The sequence below is a fragment of the Rhinoderma darwinii genome, unplaced genomic scaffold (assembly GCF_050947455.1).
Source record: "Rhinoderma darwinii isolate aRhiDar2 unplaced genomic scaffold, aRhiDar2.hap1 Scaffold_473, whole genome shotgun sequence".
Taxonomy (NCBI): Eukaryota; Metazoa; Chordata; class Amphibia; order Anura; family Rhinodermatidae; genus Rhinoderma; species Rhinoderma darwinii.
In genome coordinates this window covers 151,010-178,256 of record NW_027464019.1, presented here as the reverse complement: position 1 = coordinate 178,256, position 27,247 = coordinate 151,010, and the positions used below count along the sequence as shown (strand labels likewise).

At 42.0% G+C, this 27,247-nt stretch overlaps 1 protein-coding gene across 1 annotated transcript in view; it reads right to left on the bottom strand.

The window, feature by feature from the left end:
- Window positions 1-3,477: 3,477 nt before the first annotated feature.
- LOC142719270 (voltage-dependent L-type calcium channel subunit alpha-1C-like) overlaps window positions 3,478-27,247 on the bottom strand; it is a gene marked incomplete at its 3' end in the record, with an annotated part of 85,732 nt that continues 61,962 nt past the window's right edge. Inside the window, exons 2-3 of the mRNA XM_075848767.1 lie at window positions 10,619-10,934; window positions 3,478-3,583 (exon numbers count right to left, since the gene is read on the bottom strand). Coding sequence (XP_075704882.1) covers window positions 3,478-3,583; window positions 10,619-10,934 — 422 coding nt within the window. The remainder of the gene's footprint in view (window positions 3,584-10,618; window positions 10,935-27,247) is intronic.

Genomic DNA, 27,247 nt, shown 5'->3' with positions numbered 1-27,247 from the left:
CCATATCACTATATACAGGAAGATGTATAACTTATACCAGCTGTACATATATAATTATATACAGAAGATACCCAGGTTATACCAGCATGCTCCATATCACTATATACAAGAAGATGTATAACTTATACCAGCTGTACATATATAATTATATACAGAAGATACCCAGGTTATACCAGCATGCTCCATATCACTATATACAAGAAGATGTATAACTTATACCAGCTGTACATATATAATTATATACAGAAGACACCCAGGTTATACCAGCATGCTCCATATCACTATATACAAGAAGATGTATAACTTATACCACCTGTACATATATAATTATATACAGAAGATACCCAGGTTATACCAGCATGCTCCATATCACTATATACAGGAAGATGTATAACTTATACCAGCTGTACATATATAATTATATACAGAAGATACCCAGGTTATACCAGCATGCTCCATATCACTATATACAGGAAGATGTATAACTTATACCAGCTGTACATATATAATTATATACAGAAGATACCCAGGTTATACCAGCATGCTCCATATCACTATATACAAGAAGATGTATAACTTATACCAGCTGTACATATATAATTATATACAGAAGATACCCAGGTTATACCAGCATGCTCCATATCACTATATACAAGAAGATGTATAACTTATACTAGCTGTACATATATAATTATATACAGAAGATACCCAGGTTATACCAGCATGCTCCATATCACTATATACAAGAAGATGTATAACTTATACCAGCTGTACATATATAATTATATACAGAAAATACCCAGGTTATACCAGCATGCTCCATATCACTATATACAAGAAGATGTATAACTTATACCAGCTGTACATATATAATTATATACAGAGGATACCCAGGTTATACCAGCATGCTCCATATCACTATATACAAGAAGATGTATAACTTATACCAGCTGTACATATATAATTCTATACAGAAGATACCCAGGTTATACCAGCATGCTCCATATCACTATATACAAGAAGATATATAACTTATACCAGCTGTATATATATAATTATATACAGAAGATATCCAGGTTATACCAGCATGCTCCATATCACTATATACAAGAAGATGTATAACTTATACCAGCTGTACATATATAATATATACAGAAGATACCCAGGTTATACCAGCATGCTCCATATCACTATATACAAGAAGATGTATAACTTATACCAGCTGTACATATATAATTATATACAGAAGATACCCAGGTTATACCAGCATGCTCCATATCACTATATACAGGAAGATGTATAACTTATACCAGCTGTACCTATATAATTATATACAGAAGATACCCAGGTTATACCAGCATGCTCCATATCACTATATACAAGAAGATGTATAACTTATACCAGCTGTACATATATAATTATATACAGAATATACCCAGGTTATACCAGCATGCTCCATATCACTATATACAGGAAGATGTATAACTTATACCAGCTGTACATATATAATTATATACAGAAGATACCCAGGTTATACCAGCATGCTCCATATCACTATATACAGGAAGATGTATAACTTATACCAGCTGTACCTATATAATTATATACAGAAGATACCCAGGTTATACCAGCATGCTCCATATCACTATATACAGGAAGATGTATAACTTATACCAGCAGTACATATATAATTATATACAGAAGATACCCAGGTTATACCAGCATGCTCCATATCATTATATACAAGAAGATGTATAACTTATACCAGCTGTACATATATAATTATATACAGAAGATACCCAGGTTATACCAGCATGCTCCATATCACTATATACAAGAAGATGTATAACTTATACCAGCTGTACATATATAATTATATACAGAAGATACCCAGGTTATACCAGCATGCTCCATATCACTATATACAAGAAGATGTATAACTTATACTAGCTGTACATATATAATTATATACAGAAGATACCCAGGTTATACCAGCATGCTCCATATCACTATATACAGGAAGATGTATAACTTATACCAGCTGTACATATATAATTATATACAGAATATACCCAGGTTATACCATCATGCTCCATATCACTATATACAAGAAGATGTATAACTTATACCAGCTGTACATATATAATTATATACAGGAGATACCCAGATTATACCAGCATGCTCCATATCACTATATACAAGAAGATGTATAACTTATACCAGCTGTACATATATAATTATATACAGAAGATACCCAGGTTATACCAGCATGCTCCATATCACTATATACAAGAAGATGTATAACTTATACCAGCTGTACATATATAATTATATACAGGAGATACCCAGATTATACCAGCATGCTCCATATCACTATATACAAGAAGATGTATAACTTATACCAGCTGTACATATATAATTATATACAGAAGATACCCAGGTTATACCAGCATGCTCCATATCACTATATACAGGAAGATGTATAACTTATACCAGCTGTACATATATCATTATATACAGAAGATGCCCAGGTTATACCAGCATGCTCCATATCACTATATACAAGAAGATATATAACTTATACCAGCTGTACATATATAATTATATACAGAAGATACCCAGGTTATATCAGCATGCTCCATATCACTATATACAAGAAGATGTATAACTTATACCAGCTGTACATATATAATTATATACAGAAGATACCCAGGTTATACCAGCATGCTCCATATCACTATATACAAGAAGATGTATAACTTATACCAGCTGTACATATATAATTATATACAGAAGATACCCAGGTTATACCAGCATGCTCCATATCACTATATACAAGAAGATGTATAACTTATACCAGCTCTACATATATAATTATATACAGAAGATGCCCAGGTTATACCAGCATGCTCCATATCCATATATACAAGAAGATGTATAACTTATACCAGCTGTACATATATAATTATATACAGGAGATACCCAGGTTATACCAGCATGCTCCATATCACTATATACAGGAAGATGTATAACTTATACCAGCTGTACATATATAATTATATACAGAAGATACCCAGGTTATACCAGCATGCTCCATATCACTATATACAAGAAGATGTATAACTTATACCAGCTGTACATATATAATTATATACAGAAGATACCCAGGTTATACCAGCATGCTCCATATCACTATATACAGGAAGATGTATAACTTATACCCGCTGTACAATCAGCCTCTCTCCAGCCTGAAATGGCTGATAACAGGGAGCAATAGACTTTATTCCACTGTATATCACACAGAGTGAAGACATCTGGTTTAGTGCCGGCGACAGTATATGAATAAAAAAAATAGGAAATCTGAACAGACGCCATCTTGAACATCAAACGACAAGCTCCTTAAAGAGGTCAGAACATTTCTCAAACGTCACTACCACGGCGGGCAAGAAAAAAAAGAAAATTCCACGTGGCACTTACCAGGTTGGAGTTGGTGGCGTTGGAGTCGTCCTCCGGGAAGGGAATATACACAGCTAAGGCCACACAGTTGGCAAAAATAGTCAGTAAAATAATGATTTCAAAGGGTCTGGAGGTAAAAGGTTAAGGAAAGACAGCTGAAGAGTCACATCTTAAAGGAGCACTCTAATTCTGAACGGTTTTATTCTCCGTTCACATCTAAAGCTAAATTAGGATTTCTGCTGGTTTACTGATACCAGAGAGCAGTGCATTGTGGGAGGTGATAGTTACATAAAGGTGAGTTGTAAGGTCACATGTCTGACAATGGGGTGGAGCTAATCTGCTGTCTGTTTCCAAGGGCAACCAACCGAACCTATAAATCTGCTTTAGATGTAACTGGAGAATATGGAAATAATAAAAAACATTTGCAGCGAAACCTCAGCTGTAGATACATGAAAGCTGCGAGTGAGGCAGCCGCACAGCGAGCGGACATTTTCTTTCTTGGTGTTGAAGTCCTTGAGTCGTCCCTCCTGCGGTTCTCCCTTGCAGACACCATTACAGGGGTTGTCACCCAGCTTTTCCACGTCCCTGAATGGTAAGTTTGCTGACGCAGGCAGTGACACGTGACCTTGCCCCCGTACTGCTGTATTACTAGGCAGATCCTGACCGTCAGGGCCCCAAGAAAGCTGGAGTGACAACCATTATGGCTGGCGTTACAGCTGGTCACCCAACTTTCCCAGAAATAGATCCGATTAAAAAACGACTGTAAAAGGTTTTGAAAATAATTGCTGTTGCGGTAAATTACCACAGCGGCCATATGTTTCTGTCACGCTTTTTTTGCGGTTCTGTCTATACAATCAGTTCTGATGTGAACCGTGATAAAATGGCGGCTGTAATGTGACAAGTTGTTCCCTATGAGAAATAAACGGTCTGAATTTTTCTGTTAGTCGCATGTTACCAAGGATTCGTGCGCAACTTCACATAGAAAACCGCATGTAAAAACTGCGGCCTACCCTTAAGTCTCCCTCCAATCTTGAACTCCCGGAGAGACGCGCTGGACAGTACAGTTGCCACGGTAATCATACATCGTCCGGAGACTGTCATGCGCGGGTTCTATTCTGATTGATTGGACCTGTGCAGGATACTCTATGGGCATCGTATCGTTGCTTAGGCCTAGTGTGCATTGGCGTCTTTCCACGGGTAGAAGATTGAAATTAGAGAGACATTTTAAGAAAAAACACATTCGCTAATGGCAGCCATACTGCGCGACAAAAAAACGTATGACTTTATATAAACCGCGTACTCTACAAAATCACGAAGAAAACTGGGCCTCATACATCAAAACTACATGACAGTAAAAGTGTTGCCCATAGCAACCAATCAGAACTCAGCTTTCATTTCTTACACTGCTCAGGAAAAATGAAAGCTGCTCTGTGATTGGTTGCTATGCTAAACAAGGCTTTGATACATGAGGCCTATTTTATTTTCCTATTTACCCCCTGAGGACGAGGTTGGCACTGCGAACTGCCATGCAGCAGCGGGCACAGGGCGGCACCTCAGGACTTTCTTGTTGTGTAGACAGCAGTGAGTTAATCCTCAGCTCCTGCGCCCTGACAAAGAACATCTGCCCCTCTGATCTGCCCGTTCACACCAAGACCCCCCCAGTCACATGTCATATGGTGCCAGCACGCGTGTGCCAGAATAAACACATGATCCTCGCTAAGTCCGGCGTCTCCGCGCTCCCTGATTAAACTCTTCCTTCTGGCCGCCCCGTACTATATTAACCCCTTAACACTCCAGGACATACTATTATGTCATGGTAAGTGCATCGTTCGCGCTCCATGACATAATAGTATGTCATGGAGTAAACACGGCGCCGTTCGCGCGGGGCGCGTTCATGAGCTGTGATAGCTGCTGTTTCCGACAGCAGACTATCACTGCTCAATGTGCCGGGACCGATCGCGGAGCTCCCCCGCCGATTAACCCCTCAGAAGCCGCGTTCAATAGCGATCGCGGCTTCTTAGGTGTTAATCCGCCATCGCCGGCCTGCTACACGATAGCGGCCGGCGATGGTGACTATGGCAACCGGACACCAAACAATGGCGTCCGGCTATGCCATAGACGGAAGCCTAGTGGGTCCTGACAACGTCAGGACCCACTATGCTTGCTGTCAGTGAGTAGCTGACAGTTCTAATACACTGCACTACGCATGTAGTTCAGTGTATTAGAATAGCGATCAGGGCCTCCTGCCCTCAAGTCCCCTAGTGGGACAAAGTAAAAAAGTTAAAAAAAAGTTAAAAAAAGATGTGTAAAAATAAGAAAATAAAAGTTTTAAAAGTATTAAAAGTAAAAATCCCCCTTTTTCCCTTATCAGTCATTTATTATTAATAAAAATATATAAACAAACAAATAAACTATACATAATTGGTATCGCCGCGTCCGTAACGGCCTGAACTACAAAATTATTTTGTTATTTATCCCACACGGTGAACGCCGTAAAAAAAATAAAAAAATAAACCGAACCACAATTCCAAAAAATGGAATAAAAAGAGATCAAAAAGTCGCATGTACCGAAAAATGGTTCTGATCGAAACTACAGTGCGTTACGCAAAAAATAAGTCCTCGCACGGCTTTATTGATTGAAAAATAAAAAAGTTCTGCCTCTTAGAATAAGGTAACACAAAAAGTGAGTGATTTATTACAAAACGTATTTTATTGTGCAAACGCCATAAGACATAAAAAAAAACTATAAACATCTGGTATCGCCGTAATCGTATCGCCACGCAGAATAAAGTGAATGTCATTTATAGCGCACGGTGAACGCTGTAAAAAAATAGAATAAAAAAACAATAGTAGAATTGCTGTTTTTTTAGTCACCACGCCACCTAAAAATAGAATAAAAACTGATCAAAAAGCCGCATGCATGACATGAAAACTGCAATGGATTCCTCAAGGGGTCTAGTTTCCAAATTGGGGTCACTTTTGGGGGGTTTCCAATGTTTTGGCACCACAAGACCTCTTCAAACCGGACATGGTGCCTAATAAAAAAGAGGCCTCAAAATCCACTAGGTGCGCCTTTGCTTCGGAGGCCGGTGCTTCAGTCCATTACCGCACTAGGGCCACATGTGGGATATTTCTCAAAACGGCAGAATCTGGGCAATACGTATTAAGTTGCGTTTCTCTGATAAATCCTTTTGTGTTATAAAAAAAATGGTATAAAGAGGATTTTCTGACAAAAAAAAAAAAGTAAATTTCACCTCTACTTTGCTCTAAATTTCTGTGAAACACCTAAAGGGTTCATAAACTTTCTAAATGCTGTTGTGAATACTTTGAGGGGTCTCGTTTCTAAAATGGGGTGTTTGATAGGGGTTTCTAATATATGGGCCCCTCAAAGCAACTTCAGAACTGAACTGGAACCTAAAAAAATAAATAAATGAGGCAATACTTCGCTTCTTACATTATACTGATAATGAGCCGTGCCCACCCCGAGATGACCCCAGTTTTGACCGTTTATATAAACGGAGACCCCTATTAGACCGTTTCAGTGCCCGGTTTTCCCAAGCATTCACCCCCAAGAAGTGTATTTCTATTGATGAGTCCCTGGTACATTTTAAAGGGAGGGTTCAATTCCGCCAGTACCTGCCGGGTAAGAGGGCAAGGTATGGCGTGAAGATGTATAAGCTGTGCGAGTGTGCATCAGGGTATACCTACAGGTTTAGGCTATATGAAGGAAAGGCCACCCCTAAACCAGACTGCATCCTGGACTACAATAGGTACATGGGAGGGATGGACTTGTCAAATCAAGTCCTGAAGCCCTACAGCGCCATGCGGTGTGGTATAAGAAGCTGGCCGGGCACATCATACAGATGGCTTTGTACAATGCGTACGTGCTACGTCAATGTGCAGGCCAGAGGGGAACTTTCCTGGAATTTCAAGATCTAATCTTTAGGGACCAGGAAGGGGGGGGGGGCACCCAGTACTTCTGGAAGCGAGGCCACACGCATCGTACCAGGGAAACACTTTCCAGGAGAAGTTCCCCAAACCGGTGGAAAGGGAAAGAGTCAAAAGAGGTGCAGAGTCTGCTATAAGAGGGGGATAAGGAAGAACACAATATACCAATGTGACACGTGTCCCAAAAAACCAGGGCTCTGTATAAAAGATTGTTTTAAAATGTATCATACATCCCTTGATTTTTAATTTACCCTGATGCACTCCGCCCAGCTTACCCCCCTCATCTTTCCCTTCTGAGCCCTGCCGTATGCCCAGGCAGCTGATAACAGCCACATGTAGGGTATTGCCGTACCCAGGAGAACCCACATTACAATTTAAGGGGTGTATATCTCCGGTGGCGCATGCTGGGCACAATATATTGGACACTGACATGCCATATATATATATAAAATTGCAAATCTCACTCTGCACCAACTGCTGCGCATTATCTTTTACATAATACCTGTGGGGTCAAAATGCTCACTACACCTCTAGATGAATGTCTTAAGGGGTGTAGTTTTTAAAATGGGGTCACTTCTCGGGGATTTCAACTCTACTGGTACCTCAGGGGCTTCTGCATACATGACTTAGCACCAGAAAAGCTCCAGTAGGCCAAATGGTGGTCCTTTCCTTCTGAGCCCTCCCATGGGCCCAAACGGCAGTTCATCACCACAAATGGGGTATTGCCGCACTAAGGACAAATCGGGCAACAAAATGGGGTATGTTGTTCCTTGTGAAAATAAGAAATTTTGATCAAAAATTACATCTTATTGGAAAAAATATAATTTTTTTCATTTCACAGCCCAATTCAAATAGGTGCTGTGAAAAAACTGTGCGGTCAAAATGATAACAAAAACCATAAATGAATTCCTTGAGGGGTGTAGTTTCCAAAATGGGGTCACTTCAGGTGGGTTTCCATTGCTTTGATACCTCTGGGGCTCTGCAAATGCGACATGGCACCCGAAAACCAATCCAGCAAAATCTGGACTCCAACAAACACATAGCGCTCCTTTCCTTCTGAGCCCTCCAATGGGCCCAAACGGCAGTTTATCACCACAAATGGGGTATTGCCGCACTAAGGACACATTGGGCAACAAAATGGGGTATGTTGTTCCCTGTGAAAATAAGAAATTTTGATCAAAAATGACATCTTATTGGAAAAAATATCATATATTTCATTTCACAGCCCAATTCAAATAGGTGCTGTGAAAAAACTGTGCGGTCAAAATGATAACAAAAACCATAAATGAATTCCTTGAGGGGTGTAATTTCCAAAATGGGGTCACTTTTGGTGGGTTTCCATTGTTTTGATACCTCAACACCTCTTCAAACCTGGCATGCTGCCTAAAATATATTCTAATAAAAAAGAGGCCTCAAAATGCACTAGGTGCTTCTTTGCTTCTAGGGCTTGTGTTTTAGTCCACGAGCGCACTAGAGCCACATGTGGGACATTTCTAAAAACTGCAGAATCTGGACAATACATATTTAGTAGTATTTCTCTGGTAAAACCTTCTGTGTTACAGAAAAAATTTAATAAAATTGAAATTCAGCAGAAAAAATGAAATTTGCAAATTTAATTTCCACTTTGCTTTAAATCCTGTGAAATGCCTGAAGGGTTAAAAAACTTTCTATATGCTGTTTTGAATACTTTAAGGGGTCTAGTTTTTAAAATGGGGTGTTCTATGGGGGTTTCTAATACATAGGCCCCACAAAGCCACTTCAGAACTGAAGAGGTACCTTAAAAAAAGGCTTTTGAAATTTTCTTAAGAATATGAGAAATTGCTGTTTATGTTCTAAGCCTTGTAACGTCCAAGAAAAATAAAATAATGTTCAAAAAACGATGCCAATCTAAAGAAGACATATGGGAAATGTGAACTAGTAACTATTTTGGGTGGTATAACCGTCTGTTTTTCAAGCAGATGCATTTAAATTCTGAAAAATGCTATTTTTTGTAAATTTTCTCTAAATTTTGCAATTTTTCACAAATAAAGACTGAATATATCGACCAAATTTTACCACGAACATGAAGCCCAAAGTGTCACGAGAAAACAATCTCAGAATCGCTTGGATAGGTTTAAGCATTCCAACGTTCTTACCACATAAAGTGAAATATGTCAGATTTGAAAAATGGACTCTGAGCCTTAAGGCCAAAACTAGGCTGCGTCCTTAAGGGGTTAAGTGAATTTCCTTGTAAATATATGAACGGGTTCATTCGCTGCCGTAGGTCGCCATCGGCGTAGCTGTAGAAGGTGCGGAGAAAGTAGTCGCACCCGGGCCCTAGTGCCTGAGGGGGCCAAGTGTCCCCACTGCAGTAAGAAAACATCATATCATAATTGTATCCAGCCGGTTCTTTGTAATATCCGGTTCTGGGAAAGCTGGGTGATAATCAACATGGCCGCTATTAGTGTGTCCACAGGTATCATGGATAGAAAAATGATCTAAGCTAAACTGTGAGGGGTGTGTCTGACAGCACGGCGTTGACTGATTCCAAATGAAAGCCAGCAAAATTCTGATTACAGCTCTGGATGTGACTGGAGTACAAGACATGAGGTAACTCAAGGTCAGACGCCGATATTTAGCCATTTCTGTCTGCTTCCGGGAAACTTGCGTGGCAACTAATATAACAGCCATTATAGCTCAAACAGGGGTTGTCAGCCAGCTTTCCCTGGGTCCTGAATGGCAAATCAGCGTAGGTATGCAGTGATATATTCCTCACCTGCTTTATTACTAGGCAGATTTACTGTCGGGAAAATCTTAGACAACCCTTGTGTGCGAGTTACAATAATAAAAAAAAAGGTCACATTGATTATGATTCAGCTTTTCCAGACTCCTGAATGGCAAATCTGCTTAATGCAGTGATCTATTCTCCATTGCCACATTGTTCAATGTTCAGGAGTCTGGGAAAGCTGGGTGACAACCCCTGTGGGAGCTGTAACGCAGGTCATATTGGTTGTCACCCAGCTTTTCCGGAAACAGAACAGAAATGGTGGAACAGAATTTTTAAGAACTTGATAGAAGACGACTTCAGAAGCGGCCTTATACTCTGCACCATGACTTTGCTCTTCGGGGGTGTGGTCTGAGTTAGTCGGGGGTGTGGCCTAAACAATTCAATATTCAAGAAAGAAGAACCCCCTGAAAACTGTTCCCCATAACAATGACCTTCCGGGAAGGATACTTCCACTCCACGATGCTGATACAGGCTCGGCGGATGGGGTTTTTCAGGGTGAGACAGAGTAACGCCCGTGGCGGCCTCGTCGCCGTCGTGGCCCCTTGCTTTTTCTGCTTGCTGTATTGCTGTCTTTTCCTTTGCGTTGAACTGACCGTGGATATGGTGGCATTGGCTGTGCTGCCCATTAACTTAGCCTGACGTGCAGCATCGATAGCGGCCTGCCAGGAGAGGGCAGCACCTGGAGATGCATTATGCTCTGTCGCCAGGCCGGGGGTAGAATTCATGGTGCCCAGCGCAGGAAGGGGGTTCGTGTAATTAGAGCCTGAAAAGGAAGAAGAAAAAGAAAAGCTGTTACATGATGTGGAGCCTTACAGTTTATGTTCAGTATGGAGTTATTTTGGATCTAATTCTCCAGTCACATCCAGAGCTGCATTCATAATTCTGCTGGTTTTCTGTTCGCTTTCAAACTTCAGGAGCTCACATCTTACTGCGGACCCCTGCTTGTTCAGTGTCTGGAGAGAGCATGTTCTGCATCTCCCACAAATCCACTGCTCCAGAGTATGCAGTGTATTGTGGGAGATCTAAACAGATCTAAGCACCAAATGGCAGCCTGCAGAATTCTGAGTGCAGCTCTGGATGTGACTGTAGTAGAAGAAATTACTCAAGAAGAATACAATACCAAACTATAAGTCATTGACAGCTGAAGTGTTCAACAGTGTCCTCACACTGACTGTCTCCTGTACATTATATAATGCAGTGTCCTCACACTGACTGTCTCCTGTACATTATAGAATGCAGTGTCCTCACACTGACTGTCTCCTGTACATTATATAATGAGTGTCCTCACACTGACTGTCTCCTGTACATTATATAATGCAGTGTCCTCACACTGACTGTCTCCTGTACATTATATAATGCAGTGTCCTCACACTGACTGTCTCCTGTACAGTATATAATGCAGTGTCCTCACACTGACTGTCTCCTGTACATTATATAATGCAGTGTCCTCACACTGACTGTCTCCTGTACATTATATAATGCAGTGCCCTCACACTGACTGTCTCCTGTACATTATATAATGCAGTGTCCTCACACTGACTGTCTCCTGTACAGTATATAATGCAGTGTCCTCACACTGACTGTCTCCTGTACATTATATAATGCAGTGCCCTCACACTGACTGTCTCCTGTACATTATATAATGCAGTGTCCTCACACTGACTGTCTCCTGTACATTATATAATGCAGTGTCCTCACACTGACTGTCTCCTGTACATTATATAATGCAGTGTCCTCACACTGACTGTCTCCTGTACATTATATAATGCAGTGTCCTCACACTGACTGTCTCCTGTACATTATATAATGCAGTGTCCTCACACTGACTGTCTCCTGTACATTATATAACGCAGTGTCCTCACACTGACTGTCTCCTGTACATTATAGAACGCAGTGTCCTCACACTGACTGTCTCCTGTACATTATAGAACGCAGTGTCCTCACACTGACTGTCTCCTGTACATTATAGAACGCAGTGTCCTCACACTGACTGTCTCCTGTACATTATAGAACGCAGTGTCCTCACACTGACTGTCTCCTGTACATTATATAACGCAGTGTCCTCACACTGACTGTCTCCTGTACATTATATAATGCAGTCCTCACACTGACTGTCTCCTGTACATTATATAATGCAGTGTCCTCACACTGACTGTCTCCTGTACATTATATAATGCAGTGTCCTCACACTGACTGTCTCCTGTACATTATATAATGCAGTGTCCTCACACTGACTGTCTCCTGTACATTATATAATGCAGTGTCCTCACACTGACTGTCTCCTGTACATTATATAATGCAGTGTCCTCACACTGACTGTCTCCTGTACATTATAGCGCAGCGTCCTGTACATTATAGCGCAGCGTCCTGTACATTATATGCAGCGTCCTGTACATTATATGCAGCGTCCTGTACATTATATGCAGCGTCCTGTACATTATAGCGCAGCGTCCTGTACATTATATGCAGCGTCCTGTACATTATAGCGCAGCGTCCTGCACATTATAGCGCAGCCTCCTCTCAGGCTCTTCTTTTGTATTATAGCGCAGTAGCCGCCGCTGTTGTTTTCTAGGGGATGATGTAACGGCCGCTGTAATTACGGACGTGATGTATAAACATGTTTACCAGACAAGGAGGAGGATATAACGGAGACGCGAGTCCTCCCGGGACACGGATATAATACACGTGTCATATATACATGTTATAACCCTGTGCCAACCACTGCAATCCTATATAGAGGTGACTGCACCCACCGGAGCGGACGGTGTCACTAAACCTCACTCTGCCAGCGCCAATGTCCAAGAGACCCCGAGTGTCGTTTCCAGAAAAATCCTTTAGTAACAGCCGGTCCTAAAAACCCAATAGTCCGGCATTTAGGAAAAAACTGTCCCAAAGGTCATAGGTAGAAGGAACTGACTGATAACAGAGAACACTAGTTCACATTTTACTGCATGGATAACATAGACGTTCGGTGTAAGGTCCCTGTAAGGAACTATTAGGCTGTACATGGCGCCAGTCCACAGACGGACTAATGACCCCTCCCCCGCCCCGTCTCCCCCTATTACGCAGATTTCTCTATAAATTATTCAGGTTTTCGTCGATAATAGACGCGGAAAAACAAAATCCCCTTCACACGCGTTTGTTTCATCGGAAGTCGTCTCTAATTATAATTGGTTGGCGTCAGATGTCCTCTAATAAGGGTGACGCTTCCTACAGTAATCGGAACCCAGCTTTCCTAGAGTCCAGAATGGCAAACTACATCTCCCACGGTGCAATGCAGCAGAGATTAGTGACTTATAGGATCTGTTAACCTGTTAGGGATAGGTCTCTCACCACTGTGTTGATTGATTCTAGTTGGCAGTCAGCAGAATTCTAAGTGCAGCTCTGGCTGTGACTGGAGTATAAGACATGATTTAATTCAAGAAAACTACAAGAAAAGTTATTCACCATCACAATAATCTTACGTATATCCGTCTCTGGGAAAGCTGGGTGATGACTAATGTGTATGTCATGTACAGGTGCCACAGGGGTCATTACCCAGCTTTCCAAAACCCCTGAATGCTGAATCTCCTTACATATAAAGTGATATACACGATATGGCCAAAAGTACTGGGACACCTCCACATTCCACCCACAGGAGCTTTTATGACGTCCCATTATAGATCCATAGACATTAATATGGATACCAAGTGAGGTTCGGCTGTGACTGCAGGGCGAGCGCCGGATGTTATACACCGGGGGGATGGAGGAAACACCCGAATTCAATGATTACGAGGTGTGTCCCAATACTATTGTCCACAGCGTGCCCTCATATTGCCCAATAACTAGGCAGATTGCTGGGAAAGCTGGGTGACAACCCCCATGGCTGCTGTAGCCGCGGCCATATTAGTAGTCACCCAGCTTTCCCAGATACAGATGTAACTCAAAAACGGCTGAAAAGGTTTTAACAAATCCAGAATTTTAATTTGGCGACGATTTTTATTATTATTTAAAAGGGACATGTTCTATTTTTGGAGAATGTCAGATATTGCGGTGCGGCTGCAGTTGGGGTGACTTTATTTTCCAATATGTAAGTGACTCATGATACATCCTCTGCTTGCTGCTCGACATTCCTCCTCATCCACATCCTTCATCCCTCTTGATCCGGCTCCAGCGCTCGTGTCGCTCCTAAGAAGGTAAAAGTCAGGCAGCGGCTGTTCCGTCTCTGGACCGGCGCAGTCTGCAGCCAATCATTGCGGGATCAGGCTCCTTGTTCACATTTGTATTGAAGACTAAAAATATCCCTAAGTTGTGGCAAATAAAGGAATGTGCGGCATCCGACTGCAGACGAGGGGGCACTTACTTATCCTTTCAATGTCAGGATGAGTTCCAGACCCCGCAGGATGACACAGGTGACGGTACGCAGCACCCCGAATACTGACTTATAACTGAGGTCCCGTACATACTTTATCTTCTGCTGATCTTGAGTTACATCATGTCTTATACTCCAGTCACTTCCAAAGCTGCATTCACAATTCTGCTGGCTGGCACTTAAAGACACACCCCTAACAACACAACTAAGGGTCCATTCACACGTTGAGGTCTTTGCGTCAATTTTGTGCAAATATGATCACTAAGAATGAATAGACCCTGAGCTGTGATACAATAGACTACATCTCCCACAATGCAACAGGGCATAATATACATCCATTTTTAATACAGCAGTGGATGTGACTGGAGTATAAGACGTCAGCAGTACATCTTCTCTCCATTTGCTGTGCAGTTAAATAAAGTCTATTGCTCCCTGTTGTCAGCTGCTTCAGGCATACGAGAGGCCGACTGTAGTGTTTATCAATAAGATAAGTGACAGAAACCTTCCTGCCCCTATGACAACTACTTATGTCACACATATCCAGTTCTGAGAACCTCCAGAGACATTACATCATATATGTGACTGATATCAGCCGCTCCTCTTATATCACTCCAGTACTATTATATCCTCCAGAGACATTACATCATATGTGACTGATATCAGCCGCTCCTCTTATATCACTCCAGTACTATTATATCCTCCAGAGACATTACATCATATGTGTGACTGATATCAGCCGCTCCTCTTATATCACTCCAGTACTATTATATCCTCCAGAGACATTACATCATATGTGACTGATATCAGCCGCTCCTCTTATATCACTCCAGTACTATTATATCCTCCAGAGACATTACATCATATGTGACTGATATCAGCCGCTCCTCTTATATAACTCCAGCACTATTATATCCTCCAGAGACATTACATCATATGTGTGACTGATATCAGCCGCTCCTCTTATATCACTCCAGTACTATTATATCCTCCAGAGACATTACATCATATGTGACTGATATCAGCCGCTCCTCTTATATCACTCCAGCACTATTATATCCTCCAGAGACATTACATCATATATGTGACTGATATCAGCCGCTCCTCTTATATCACTCCAGTACTATTATATCCTCCAGAGACATTACATCATATGTGACTGATATCAGCCGCTCCTCTTATATCACTCCAGCACTATTATATCCTCCAGAGACATTACATCATATGTGACTGATATCAGCCGCTCCTCTTATATCACTCCAGCACTATTATATCCTCCAGAGACATTACATCATATGTGTGACTGATATCAGCCGCTCCTCTTATATCACTCCAGTACTATTATATCCTCCAGAGACATTACATCATATGTGTGACTGATATCAGCCGCTCCTCTTATATCACTCCAGTACTATTATATCCTCCAGAGACATTACATCATATGTGACTGATATCAGCCGCTCCTCTTATATCACTCCAGTACTATTATATCCTCCAGAGACATTACATCATATGTGTGACTGATATCAGCCGCTCCTCTTATATCACTCCAGCACTATTATATCCTCCAGAGACATTACATCATATGTGACTGATATCAGCCGCTCCTCTTATATCACTCCAGTACTATTATATCCTCCAGAGACATTACATCATATGTGACTGATATCAGCCGCTCCTCTTATATCACTCCAGCACTATTATATCCTCCAGAGACATTACATCATATGTGACTGATATCAGCCGCTCCTCTTATATCACTCCAGCACTATTATATCCTCCAGAGACATTACATCATATGTGTGACTGATATCAGCCGCTCCTCTTATATCACTCCAGTACTATTATATCCTCCAGAGACATTACATCATATGTGTGACTGATATCAGCCGCTCCTCTTATATCACTCCAGTACTATTATATCCTCCAGAGACATTACATCATATGTGTGACTGATATCAGCCGCCCCTCTTATATCACTCCAGTACTATTATATCCTCCAGAGACATTACATCATATGTGTGACTGATATCAGCCGCTCCTCTTATATCACTCCAGCACTATTATATCCTCCAGAGACATTACATCATATGTGACTGATATCAGCCGCTCCTCTTATATCACTCCAGCACTATTATATCCTCCAGAGACATTACATCATATGTGACTGATATCAGCCGCTCCTCTTATAACACTCCAGCACTATTATATCCTCCAGAGACATTATATCATATGTGTGACTGATATCAGCCGCTCCTCTTATATCACTCCAGTACTATTATATCCTCCAGAGACATTACATCATATATGTGACTGATATCAGCCGCTCCTCTTATATCACTCCAGTACTATTATATCCTCCAGAGACATTACATCATATGTGTGACTGATATCAGCCGCTCCTCTTATATCACTCCAGTACTATTATATCCTCCAGAGACATTACATCATATGTGTGACTGATATCAGCCGCTCCTCTTATATCACTCCAATACTATTATATCCTCCAGAGACATTACATCATATGTGACTGATATCAGCCGCTCCTCTTATATCACTCCAGTACTATTATATCCTCCAGAGACATTACATCATATGTGTGACTGATATCAGCCGCTCCTCTTATATCACTCCAGTACTATTATATCCTCCAGAGACATTACATCATATGTGTGACTGATATCAGCCGCTTCTCTTATATCACTCCAGCACTATTATATCCTCCAGAGACATTACATCATATGTGACTGATATCAGCCGCTCCTCTTATAACACTCCAGTACTATTATATCCTCCAGACATTACATCATATGTGTGACTGATATCAGCCGCTCCTCTTATATCACTCCAGCACTATTATATCCTCCAGAGACATTACATCATATGTGTGACTGATATCAGCCGCTCCTCTTATATCACTCCAGCACTATTATATCCTCCAGAGACATTACATCATATGTGACTGATATCAGCCGCTCCTCTTATATAACTCCAGCACTATTATATCCTCCAGAGACATTACATCATATGTGACTGATATCAGCCGCTCCTCTTATATCACTCCAGTACTATTATATCCTCCAGAGACATTACATCATATGTGACTGATATCAGCCGCTCCTCTTATATCACTCCAGCACTATTATATCCTCCAGAGACATTACATCATATGTGACTGATATCAGCCGCTCCTCTTATAACACTCCAGCACTGATATAAGCTGCAGAGACATTACATCATATGTGTGACTGATATCAGCCGCTCCTCTTATAACACTCCAGTACTATTATATCCTCCAGAGACATTACATCATATGTGTGACTGATATCAGCCGCTCCTCTTATATCACTCCAGCACTATTATATCCTCCAGAGACATTACATCATATGTGACTGATATCAGCCGCTCCTCTTATAACACTCCAGTACTATTATATCCTCCAGAGACATTACATCATATGTGTGACTGATATCAGCCGCTCCTCTTATATCACTCCAGTACTATTATATCCTCCAGAGACATTACATCATATGTGACTGATATCAGCCGCTCCTCTTATATCACTCCAGCACTATTATATCCTCCAGAGACATTACATCATATGTGTGACTGATATCAGCCGCTCCTCTTATATCACTCCAGTACTATTATATCCTCCAGAGACATTACATCATATGTGTGACTGATATCAGCCGCTCCTCTTATATCACTCCAGTACTATTATATCCTCCAGAGACATTACATCATATGTGTGACTGATATCAGCCGCTCCTCATATATCACTCCAGTACTATTATATCCTCCAGAGACATTACATCATATGTGACTGATATCAGCCGCTCCTCTTATAACACTCCAGTACTATTATATCCTCCAGAGACATTACATCATATGTGTGACTGATATCAGCCGCTCCTCTTATATCACTCCAGTACTATTAGATCCTCCAGAGACATTACATCATATGTGTGACTGATATCAGCCGCTCCTCTTATATCACTCCAGTACTATTATATCCTCCAGAGACATTACATCATATGTGACTGATATCAGCCGCTCCTCTTATAACACTCCAGTACTATTATATCCTCCAGAGACATTACATCATATGTGTGACTGATATCAGCCGCTCCTCTTATATCACTCCAGTACTATTAGATCCTCCAGAGACATTACATCATATGTGACTGATATCAGCCGCTCCTCTTATATCACTCCAGTACTATTATATCCTCCAGAGATATTACATCATATGTGACTGATATCAGCCGCTCCTCTTATAACACTCCAGTACTATTATATCCTCCAGAGACATTACATCATATGTGTGACTGATATCAGCCGCTCCTCTTATATCACTCCAGCACTATTATATCCTCCAGAGACATTACATCATATGTGTGACTGATATCAGCCGCTCCTCTTATATCACTCCAGTACTATTATATCCTCCAGAGACATTACATCATATATGTGACTGATATCAGCCGCTCCTCTTATATCACTCCAGTACTATTATATCCTCCAGAGACATTACATCATATGTGTGACTGATATCAGCCGCTCCTCTTATATCACTCCAGTACTATTATATCCTCCAGAGACATTACATCATATGTGTGACTGATATCAGCCGCTCCTCTTATAACACTCCAGTACTATTATATCCTCCAGAGACATTACATCATATGTGTGACTGATATCAGCCGCTCCTCTTATATCACTCCAGTACTATTATATCCTCCAGAGACATTACATCATATATGTGACTGATATCAGCCGCTCCTCTTATATCACTCCAGTACTATTATATCCTCCAGAGACATTACATCATATGTGACTGATATCAGCCGCTCCTCTTATATCACTCCAGCACTATTATATCCTCCAGAGACATTACATCATATGTGACTGATATCAGCCGCTCCTATTATATCCTCCAGAGACATTACATCATATGTGACTGATATCAGCCGCTCCTCTTATATCACTCCAGTACTATTATATCCTCCAGAGACATTACATCATATGTGTGACTGATATCAGCCGCTCCTCTTATATCACTCCAGTACTATTATATCCTCCAGAGACATTACATCATATGTGTGACTGATATCAGCCGCTCCTCTTATATCACTCCAGCACTATTATATCCTCCAGAGACATTACATCATATGTGTGACTGATATCAGCCGCTCCTCTTATATCACTCCAGTACTATTATATCCTCCAGAGACATTACATCATATGTGTGACTGATATCAGCCGCTCAAGCCTCTTATAACACTCCAGTACTATTATAAGATCTGGATCAGGGTTACTGTCCCTTTAAGTTTCCAGCCCCCTATGTGCCCCCAGTATTATACATAGATGAAGCAGCTTGCCCCCTGTACAGCGGGTGTTGGAACGTTTGCTATAATGAGGTTCCGGAGCTCCAGTCATACACAGAGTTAATCACATCTGACATTGATTTTCCGAGGCTAAAAACAACCACAGAACAGTGACGTGGAGATGAAGACTTTGAACTTTGCTACACACGGCGCCTGTTGTTCATGTGCCGCGCTGAGCGCGAGAGTAAATACCGGATTACTTCCCACGTCCTGTACCTATAAACATCCAACGGGGGGAGCGGCACATATATAAACATGGTCACAGATCCTGAGCCATGATACTCCAGAGCTGCATTAACTATTCTGCTGAAAGGTAATGGAAACAGTCAGCAAGCTTGAGGACAAACAGCTCCCTAACAGCTTAGCTTATCAGATGACTGTTCAGCTCCGGGTGTAAAGACTATTTCCCAAAAAGCAGATCACCAAAGCAAAACCTGTGCAAAAACACCACACAAACAAGAAATGGTGAGTGATTTCAGCTCTGAGGTCTGCAGAATTGTGAGCGTAGCTCTGGAATATAATACAAGCTGTACAATAATTAAGCTTTATTTATATAAAACGAATTAATCACTTTAATCACAGCGATCCTTCTCTTCGTTTATAGGTAGTCATAGCTCCACCCCTTTAACCCTGTCTGGGTAGTCATATAATCGTGCTCATCACTAATGTCCCTATCGATTTACAATGAGGTCAGTGCAAAGATACACCCAGAGGAACAACTGAGTAGTAATGGTGTCAGGTTAAGTCTTGCGTTCTATACTCTAGTTACTTCCAAACCTGCATTCAAATTTCTCCTGAAATACATTACCACTGTGCTTACAGATCCCATAACTATGATGTAGTGTCTTGCAAGTGATACAGACAGAGGGTATAAACACTACATTTTCCACAATGCACTGCAACAAAGCAGGCTGTGAACAGCAACGGAAGTAAGAAAAAGAAAAATTTACAGTTATACAGCCACGAGCTAACAGCAAAGCAACAGAGATTTAAATGCAGCTCTGGCTGGGACTGGAGTATAATATATTATGTAACTTTAGAGCAAGAAAAGTGCAGCTCTGCTATGAACTCCAACTGAAAGAGAATTACGAGATGTGACATCTGCAGTTTACGTTTATTGTGAGATTGATCGAAACTGGTTAAAAAATGACCAATCAGGTCGCTGCTTTCAGCATCCAAAGAGCCTCTGATGAATGAGAGCTGGAATCTGATTGGTTGCAATGGGCAACTGTTCCCCCTATAAAGTAGGAGACACGAGATGTAGGTGACAGACACGCGCCGTCTGCCCATCGCCCGCCAATCATATATCGTACATGATACTGTGTGGAGTCGATTTGACTCTCGACAGTCTGGAAACCCACACAAATCTGCGGTGACACAGACGAGCGAGAAATCCGTCTTATGTCTATGGAACAATGGAAATAATGTTTCTGTAGATTATAAATTTGCAGCGTACGGAGGTGGCAGCGAGGAAGTGCACCACCCACATCAGATTACACCGAGCGGCACAACCTGGGAAGTCGCCGCTCACTATAGACATCACGAGAAAAAATCCAATCAAAAAGGGCACCCCAAAAATCAGAAAAAAAGACACAACTGCGAATCATAAATCCATAAATTGTCCCCCCGGTTCGAGGTCTTTTATTAGTCAACTCAGCAGCAATCGGTTATACGGGTAACAAGTGCGGGGTGACAAGTGACGGCCGCCATTACAGTGCAGGATAAGTGATGTATGTACACAGCTCTGGAGTATAATACAGGATATAACTCAGGATCAGTAATGTATGTACACAGTAACTCCACCAGCAGAATAGTGAGCGCAGCTCTGGAGTATAATACAGGATGTAACTCAGGATCAGTACAGGATAAGTAATGTAATGTACATAGTGACTCCACCAGCAGAATAGTGAGTGCAGCTCTGGAGTATAATACAGGATATAACTCAGGATCAGTAATGTATGTACACAGTAACTCCACCAGCAGAATAGTGAGCGCAGCTCTGGAGTATAACACAGGATGTAACTCAGGATCAGTACAGGATAAGTAATGTAATGTATGTACACAGTGACTCCACCAGCAGAATAGTGAGTGCAGCTCTGGAGTATAATACAGGATGTAACTCAGGATAAGTAATGTAATGTATGTACACACTGACTCCTCCAGCAGAATAGTGAGTGCAGCTCTGGAGTATAATACAGGATATAACTCAGGATCAGTACAGGATAAGTAATGTAATGTATATACACAGTGACTCCACCAGCAGAATAGTGAGTGCAGCTCTGGAGTATAATACAGGATGTAACTCAGGATCAGTAATGTAATGTATGTACACAGTGACTCCACCAGCAGAATAGTGAGTGCAGCTCTGGAGTATAATACAGGATGTAACTCAGGATAAGTAATGTAATGTATGTACACACTGACTCCTCCAGCAGAATAGTGAGTGCAGCTCTGGAGTATAATACAGGATATAACTCAGGATCAGTACAGGGTAAGTAATGTAATGTATGTACACAGTGACTCCACCAGCAGAATAGTGAGTGCAGCTCTGGAGTATAATACAGGATATAACTCAGGATCAGTACAGGATAAGTAATGTAATGTATGTGCACAGTGACTCCACCAGCAGAATAGTGAGTGCAGCTCTGGAGTATAATACAGGATGTAACTCAGGATCAGTACAGGATAAGTAATGTAATGTATGTACACAGTGACTCCTCCAGCAGAATAGTGAGTGCAGCTCTGGAGTATAATACAGGATATAACTCAGGATCAGTACAGGATAAGTAATGTAATGTATGTGCACAGTGACTCCACCAGCAGAATAGTGAGTGCAGCTCTGGAGTATAATACAGGATGTAACTCAGGATCAGTACAGGATAAGTAATGTAATGTATGTACACAGTGACTCCACCAGCAGAATAGTGAGTGCAGCTCTGGAGTATAAGGGCATGACCACACATGGCGGAATTCCTCCGCAACTGTCCGCATCAATGCCGCACCTAATCCGGGTTGCGGATTACGGCTGCGGATCTGCACAAAATGTGCAGAAAATTGATGCGGACTAGCTGCTGCGGACTGCGGGAAAAGTGCTTCCCTTCTCCCTATCAGTGCAGGATAGAGAGAAGGGACAGCACTTTCCCTAGTGAAAGTAAAAGAAATTCATACTTACCGCCCGTTGTCTTGATGACGCGTCCCTCCTTCGGCATCCAGCCCGACCTCCCTGGATGACGCGCCAGTCCATGTGACCGCTGCAGCCTGTGCTTGGCCTGTGATTGGCTGCAGCCGTCACTTACACTGAAACGTCATCCTGGGAGGCCGGACTGGAGACAGAAGCAGGGAGTTCTCGGTAAGTACGAACTTCATTTTTTTTTACAGATACATGTATATTGTGATCGGTAGTCACTGTCCCGGGTGCAGAAACAGTTACTGCCGATCGCTTAACTCTTTCAGCACCCTGGACAGTGACTATTTACTGACGTCTCCTAGCAACGCTCCCGTCATTACGGGAGCCCCATTGACTTCCTCAGTCTGGCTGTAGACCTAGAAATACATAGGTCCAGCCAGAATGAAGAAATGTCAAGTTAAAAAAGCAAGACGTATCCGCAGCACACATAACATGTGCATGACAGCTGCGGACTTCATTGCGGAAATTAGAATCTCCATTGAAGTCAATGGAGAAATTCCGCCATGAGTCCGCCACTGCTCCGCAACAGACAGAGCATGCTGCGGACACCAAATTCCGCTCCGCAGCCTATGCTCCGCAGCGGAATTGTACGCATCGTGTAAACGAACACTGCTAAATTAAAGTGAAAGTCAATGGAGAAACGGCTCCGCTGCGGATTAACGCTGCGGAGTGTCCGCAGCGGAATTTAAGTGAAATTCCGCCATGTGTGAACCCGCCCTAATACAGGATGTAACTCAGGATCAGTACAGGATAAGTAATGTAATGTATGTACACAGTGACTCCACCAGCAGAATAGTGAGTGCAGCTCTGGAGTATAATACAGGATATAACTCCGGATCAGTACAGGATAAGTAATGTCATGTATGTATACAGTGACTCCACCAGCAGAATAGTGAGTGCAGCTCTGCAGTATAATACAGGATGTAACTCAGGATCAGTACAGGATAAGTAATGTAATGTATGTACACAGTGACTCCACCAGCAGAATAGTGAGCGCAGCTCTGGAGTATAATACAGGATGTAACTCAGGATCAGTACAGGATAAGTAATGTAATGTATGTACACAGTGACTCCACCAGCAGAATAGTGAGTGCAGCTCTGGAGTATAATACAGGATGTAACTCGTATTCATCGAGAAGACACAAGAGAACATGCAGACACCAGTAACTTTTAGAATTGACCCCATTGGTTACAGTTGGTGAAGGTGTCCCAGTTATCTTCTTGGGGTCGGGATGGGTGCGTCCAGCTTCACTACGCTTACGCCCCCTTATATGATCTCACCCAATATGCATCAGAGCGGATCTTCAGCTCCCCAAAGGGGGGACCCTCCTCTATTACATCCATATATCCTAATTGGACATTTGAAAAGGATTGTCGAGATGAGACGTAGAAAAATCCCCGGCAATAGGTGGATAACTCCCATCATCCCCTTCTTCCACACATTCTCATTGAAGTGAACGCCGCGCTCAGACAAAAGGGATTTCCAGACGGCAGAAGAGAAGAACAAGAAGTGACATTTGCTTAATGATCACGGAACGTCTCAGTACAACGTTTCGTCACCACATACAAGCGTTTTGTGGTCAGTGTCATTAGATCGGTGGATGACCCCCATTTAAAGGGCACCAGTTTCGGTTAATGGTCATTACATAAATCTCCTACTACTTTCACATGAATTTGTGGAATCCGCTGGGTGTTGTCATGCACAGTTCTCAGGTTTGGTGCCATCATCGCTGGACTCCGCAAACCAGAGCCTGAAATATGGGAGCAGCAGAAAAGTCTGTAAATCAAGATGAACATTATACCGATGATGTCATCAGAATTTACAGGGGGAAATATTAAAGGGGAACAAAGAAGTAGTTGGCGAAGCCGGCACTCATGTGATCTGCCAGAGTAGTCGATGGCACCGTTACTACCACCGTGCCAAATAACACACACCAGATGTCATACCCGGGCACAGAGGTAGTCAAGGGGGAGGGAGAAGATTAAAGGGCAATTCAATTCTTGCCCTCTCATTTTTTCAGCACCGAGGCTGTAATACAATTGCTAGAAAACGCTACAACTCGCATCCGATCCTGGTAGCGTGATCGCACCGCCACTAATCTCCAGGACCCGGGTTCTAAGTATCTTATCCTGCGGAGTGATTGTACTGAGGAATAATCCCATTTTCTTAGAATCAACCAAATGAAGAGACTGAGTTCCATGTATTTTAAATTGTCAACATCTGTTCACGTATCACACATGATAGGATTAGATACACAAACTTAGCGGACAGAATCATACACGATATGCTTAGATATACATCTCAGCACAGTATCACACGATAGGATTAGATACTCGGATCTGCAGACAGTATCACACATAAAAGGATTAGATACACAGCTCAGCAGACAGTATCACACATGATAGGATTAGATACACAGCTCAGCAGACAGTATCACACATGATAGGATTAGATACACAGCTCAGCAGACAGTATCACACATGATAGGATTAGATACACAGCTCAGCAGACAGTATCACACATGATAGGATTAGATACACAGCTCAGCAGACAGTATCACATGATAGGATTAGATACAGCGGCTCAGCAGACAGTATCACACATGATAGGATTAGATACACAGCTCAGCAGACAGTATCTCACATGATAGGATTAGATACACGGCTCAGCAGACAGTATCACACATGATAGGATTAGATACACAAACTTAGCGGACAGAATCATACACGATAGGCTTAGATATACATCTCAGCAGACAGTATCACACATGATAGGATTAGATACACAGCTCAGCAGACAGTATCACACATGATAGGATTAGATACACAGCTCAGCAGACAGTATCACACATGATAGGATTAGATACACAGCTCAGCACACAGTATCACACATGATAGGATTAGATACACAGCTCAGCAGAGAGTATCACACATGATAGGATTAGATACACAGCTCAGCAGACAGTATCACACATGATAGGATTAGATACACGGCTCAGCAGACAGTATCACACATGACAGGATTAGATACACGGCTCAGCAGACAGTATCACACATGACAGGATTAGATACACAGCTCAGCAGACAGTATCACACATGACAGGATTAGATACACAGCTCAGCAGACAGTATCACACAGGATAGGATTAGATACAGAGGCTCAGCAGACAGTATCACACATGACAGGATTAGATACACAGCTCAGCAGACAGTATCACACATGATGGGATTGGACACACGGCTCAGCAGACAGTATCACACATGACAGGATTAGATACTCAGCTCAGCAGACAGTATCACACATGATAGGATTAGATACAGTGGCTCAGCAGACAGTATCACACATGACAGGATTAGATACACAGCTCAGCAGACAGTATCACACATGATAGGCTTAGATACACAGCTCAGCAGACAGTATCACACATGATGGGATTAGATACAGCAGCCCAGCAGACCGTATCACACATGGTAGGAAGAGATACACAGCTCAGCAGACAGTATCACACATGACAGGATTAGATACACAGCTCAGCAGACAGTATCACACATGATAGGATAAGATACACGGCTCAGTAGACAGTATCACACATGATTGGATTAGATACAGGGGCCCAGCAGACAGTATCACACATGATAGGATTAGATACACAGCTCAGCAGACAGTATCACACATGATGGGATTGGATACACAGCTCAGCAGACAGTATCACACATGATAGGATTAGAGACAGTGGATTACTTTATAACATACATTGGTAATTCTTTCTGTGATTCTGATTTCTATAATTATCATCTATAGATCTTTCCATGTATTTTCCGCACTCAGAGACCTGGGAACCTTTAAGAATCTTCTCTGTCCCGGCCATTAACAATGATGTGATAAGATCTGTATATCAGACACGTAATGATCCCAAGTGTCTGCTATAAAGTATACACCGGGGCCTCACGAAGACGCATCGTATACAGACGGAGAGAGGAGGGTCGTATGAGGACAATGGAACAAGGTGTCAGACAGCCCCCCCCCCCCCCAACAGACAACACCAGCCATCTGAGGTCACCTGCTCACAGCCCCCATCACTGACATCACAGCAGATCACATCCAATCACCACGCAGGAACAAGATTATATCCATCTAACACCCTCTAAGG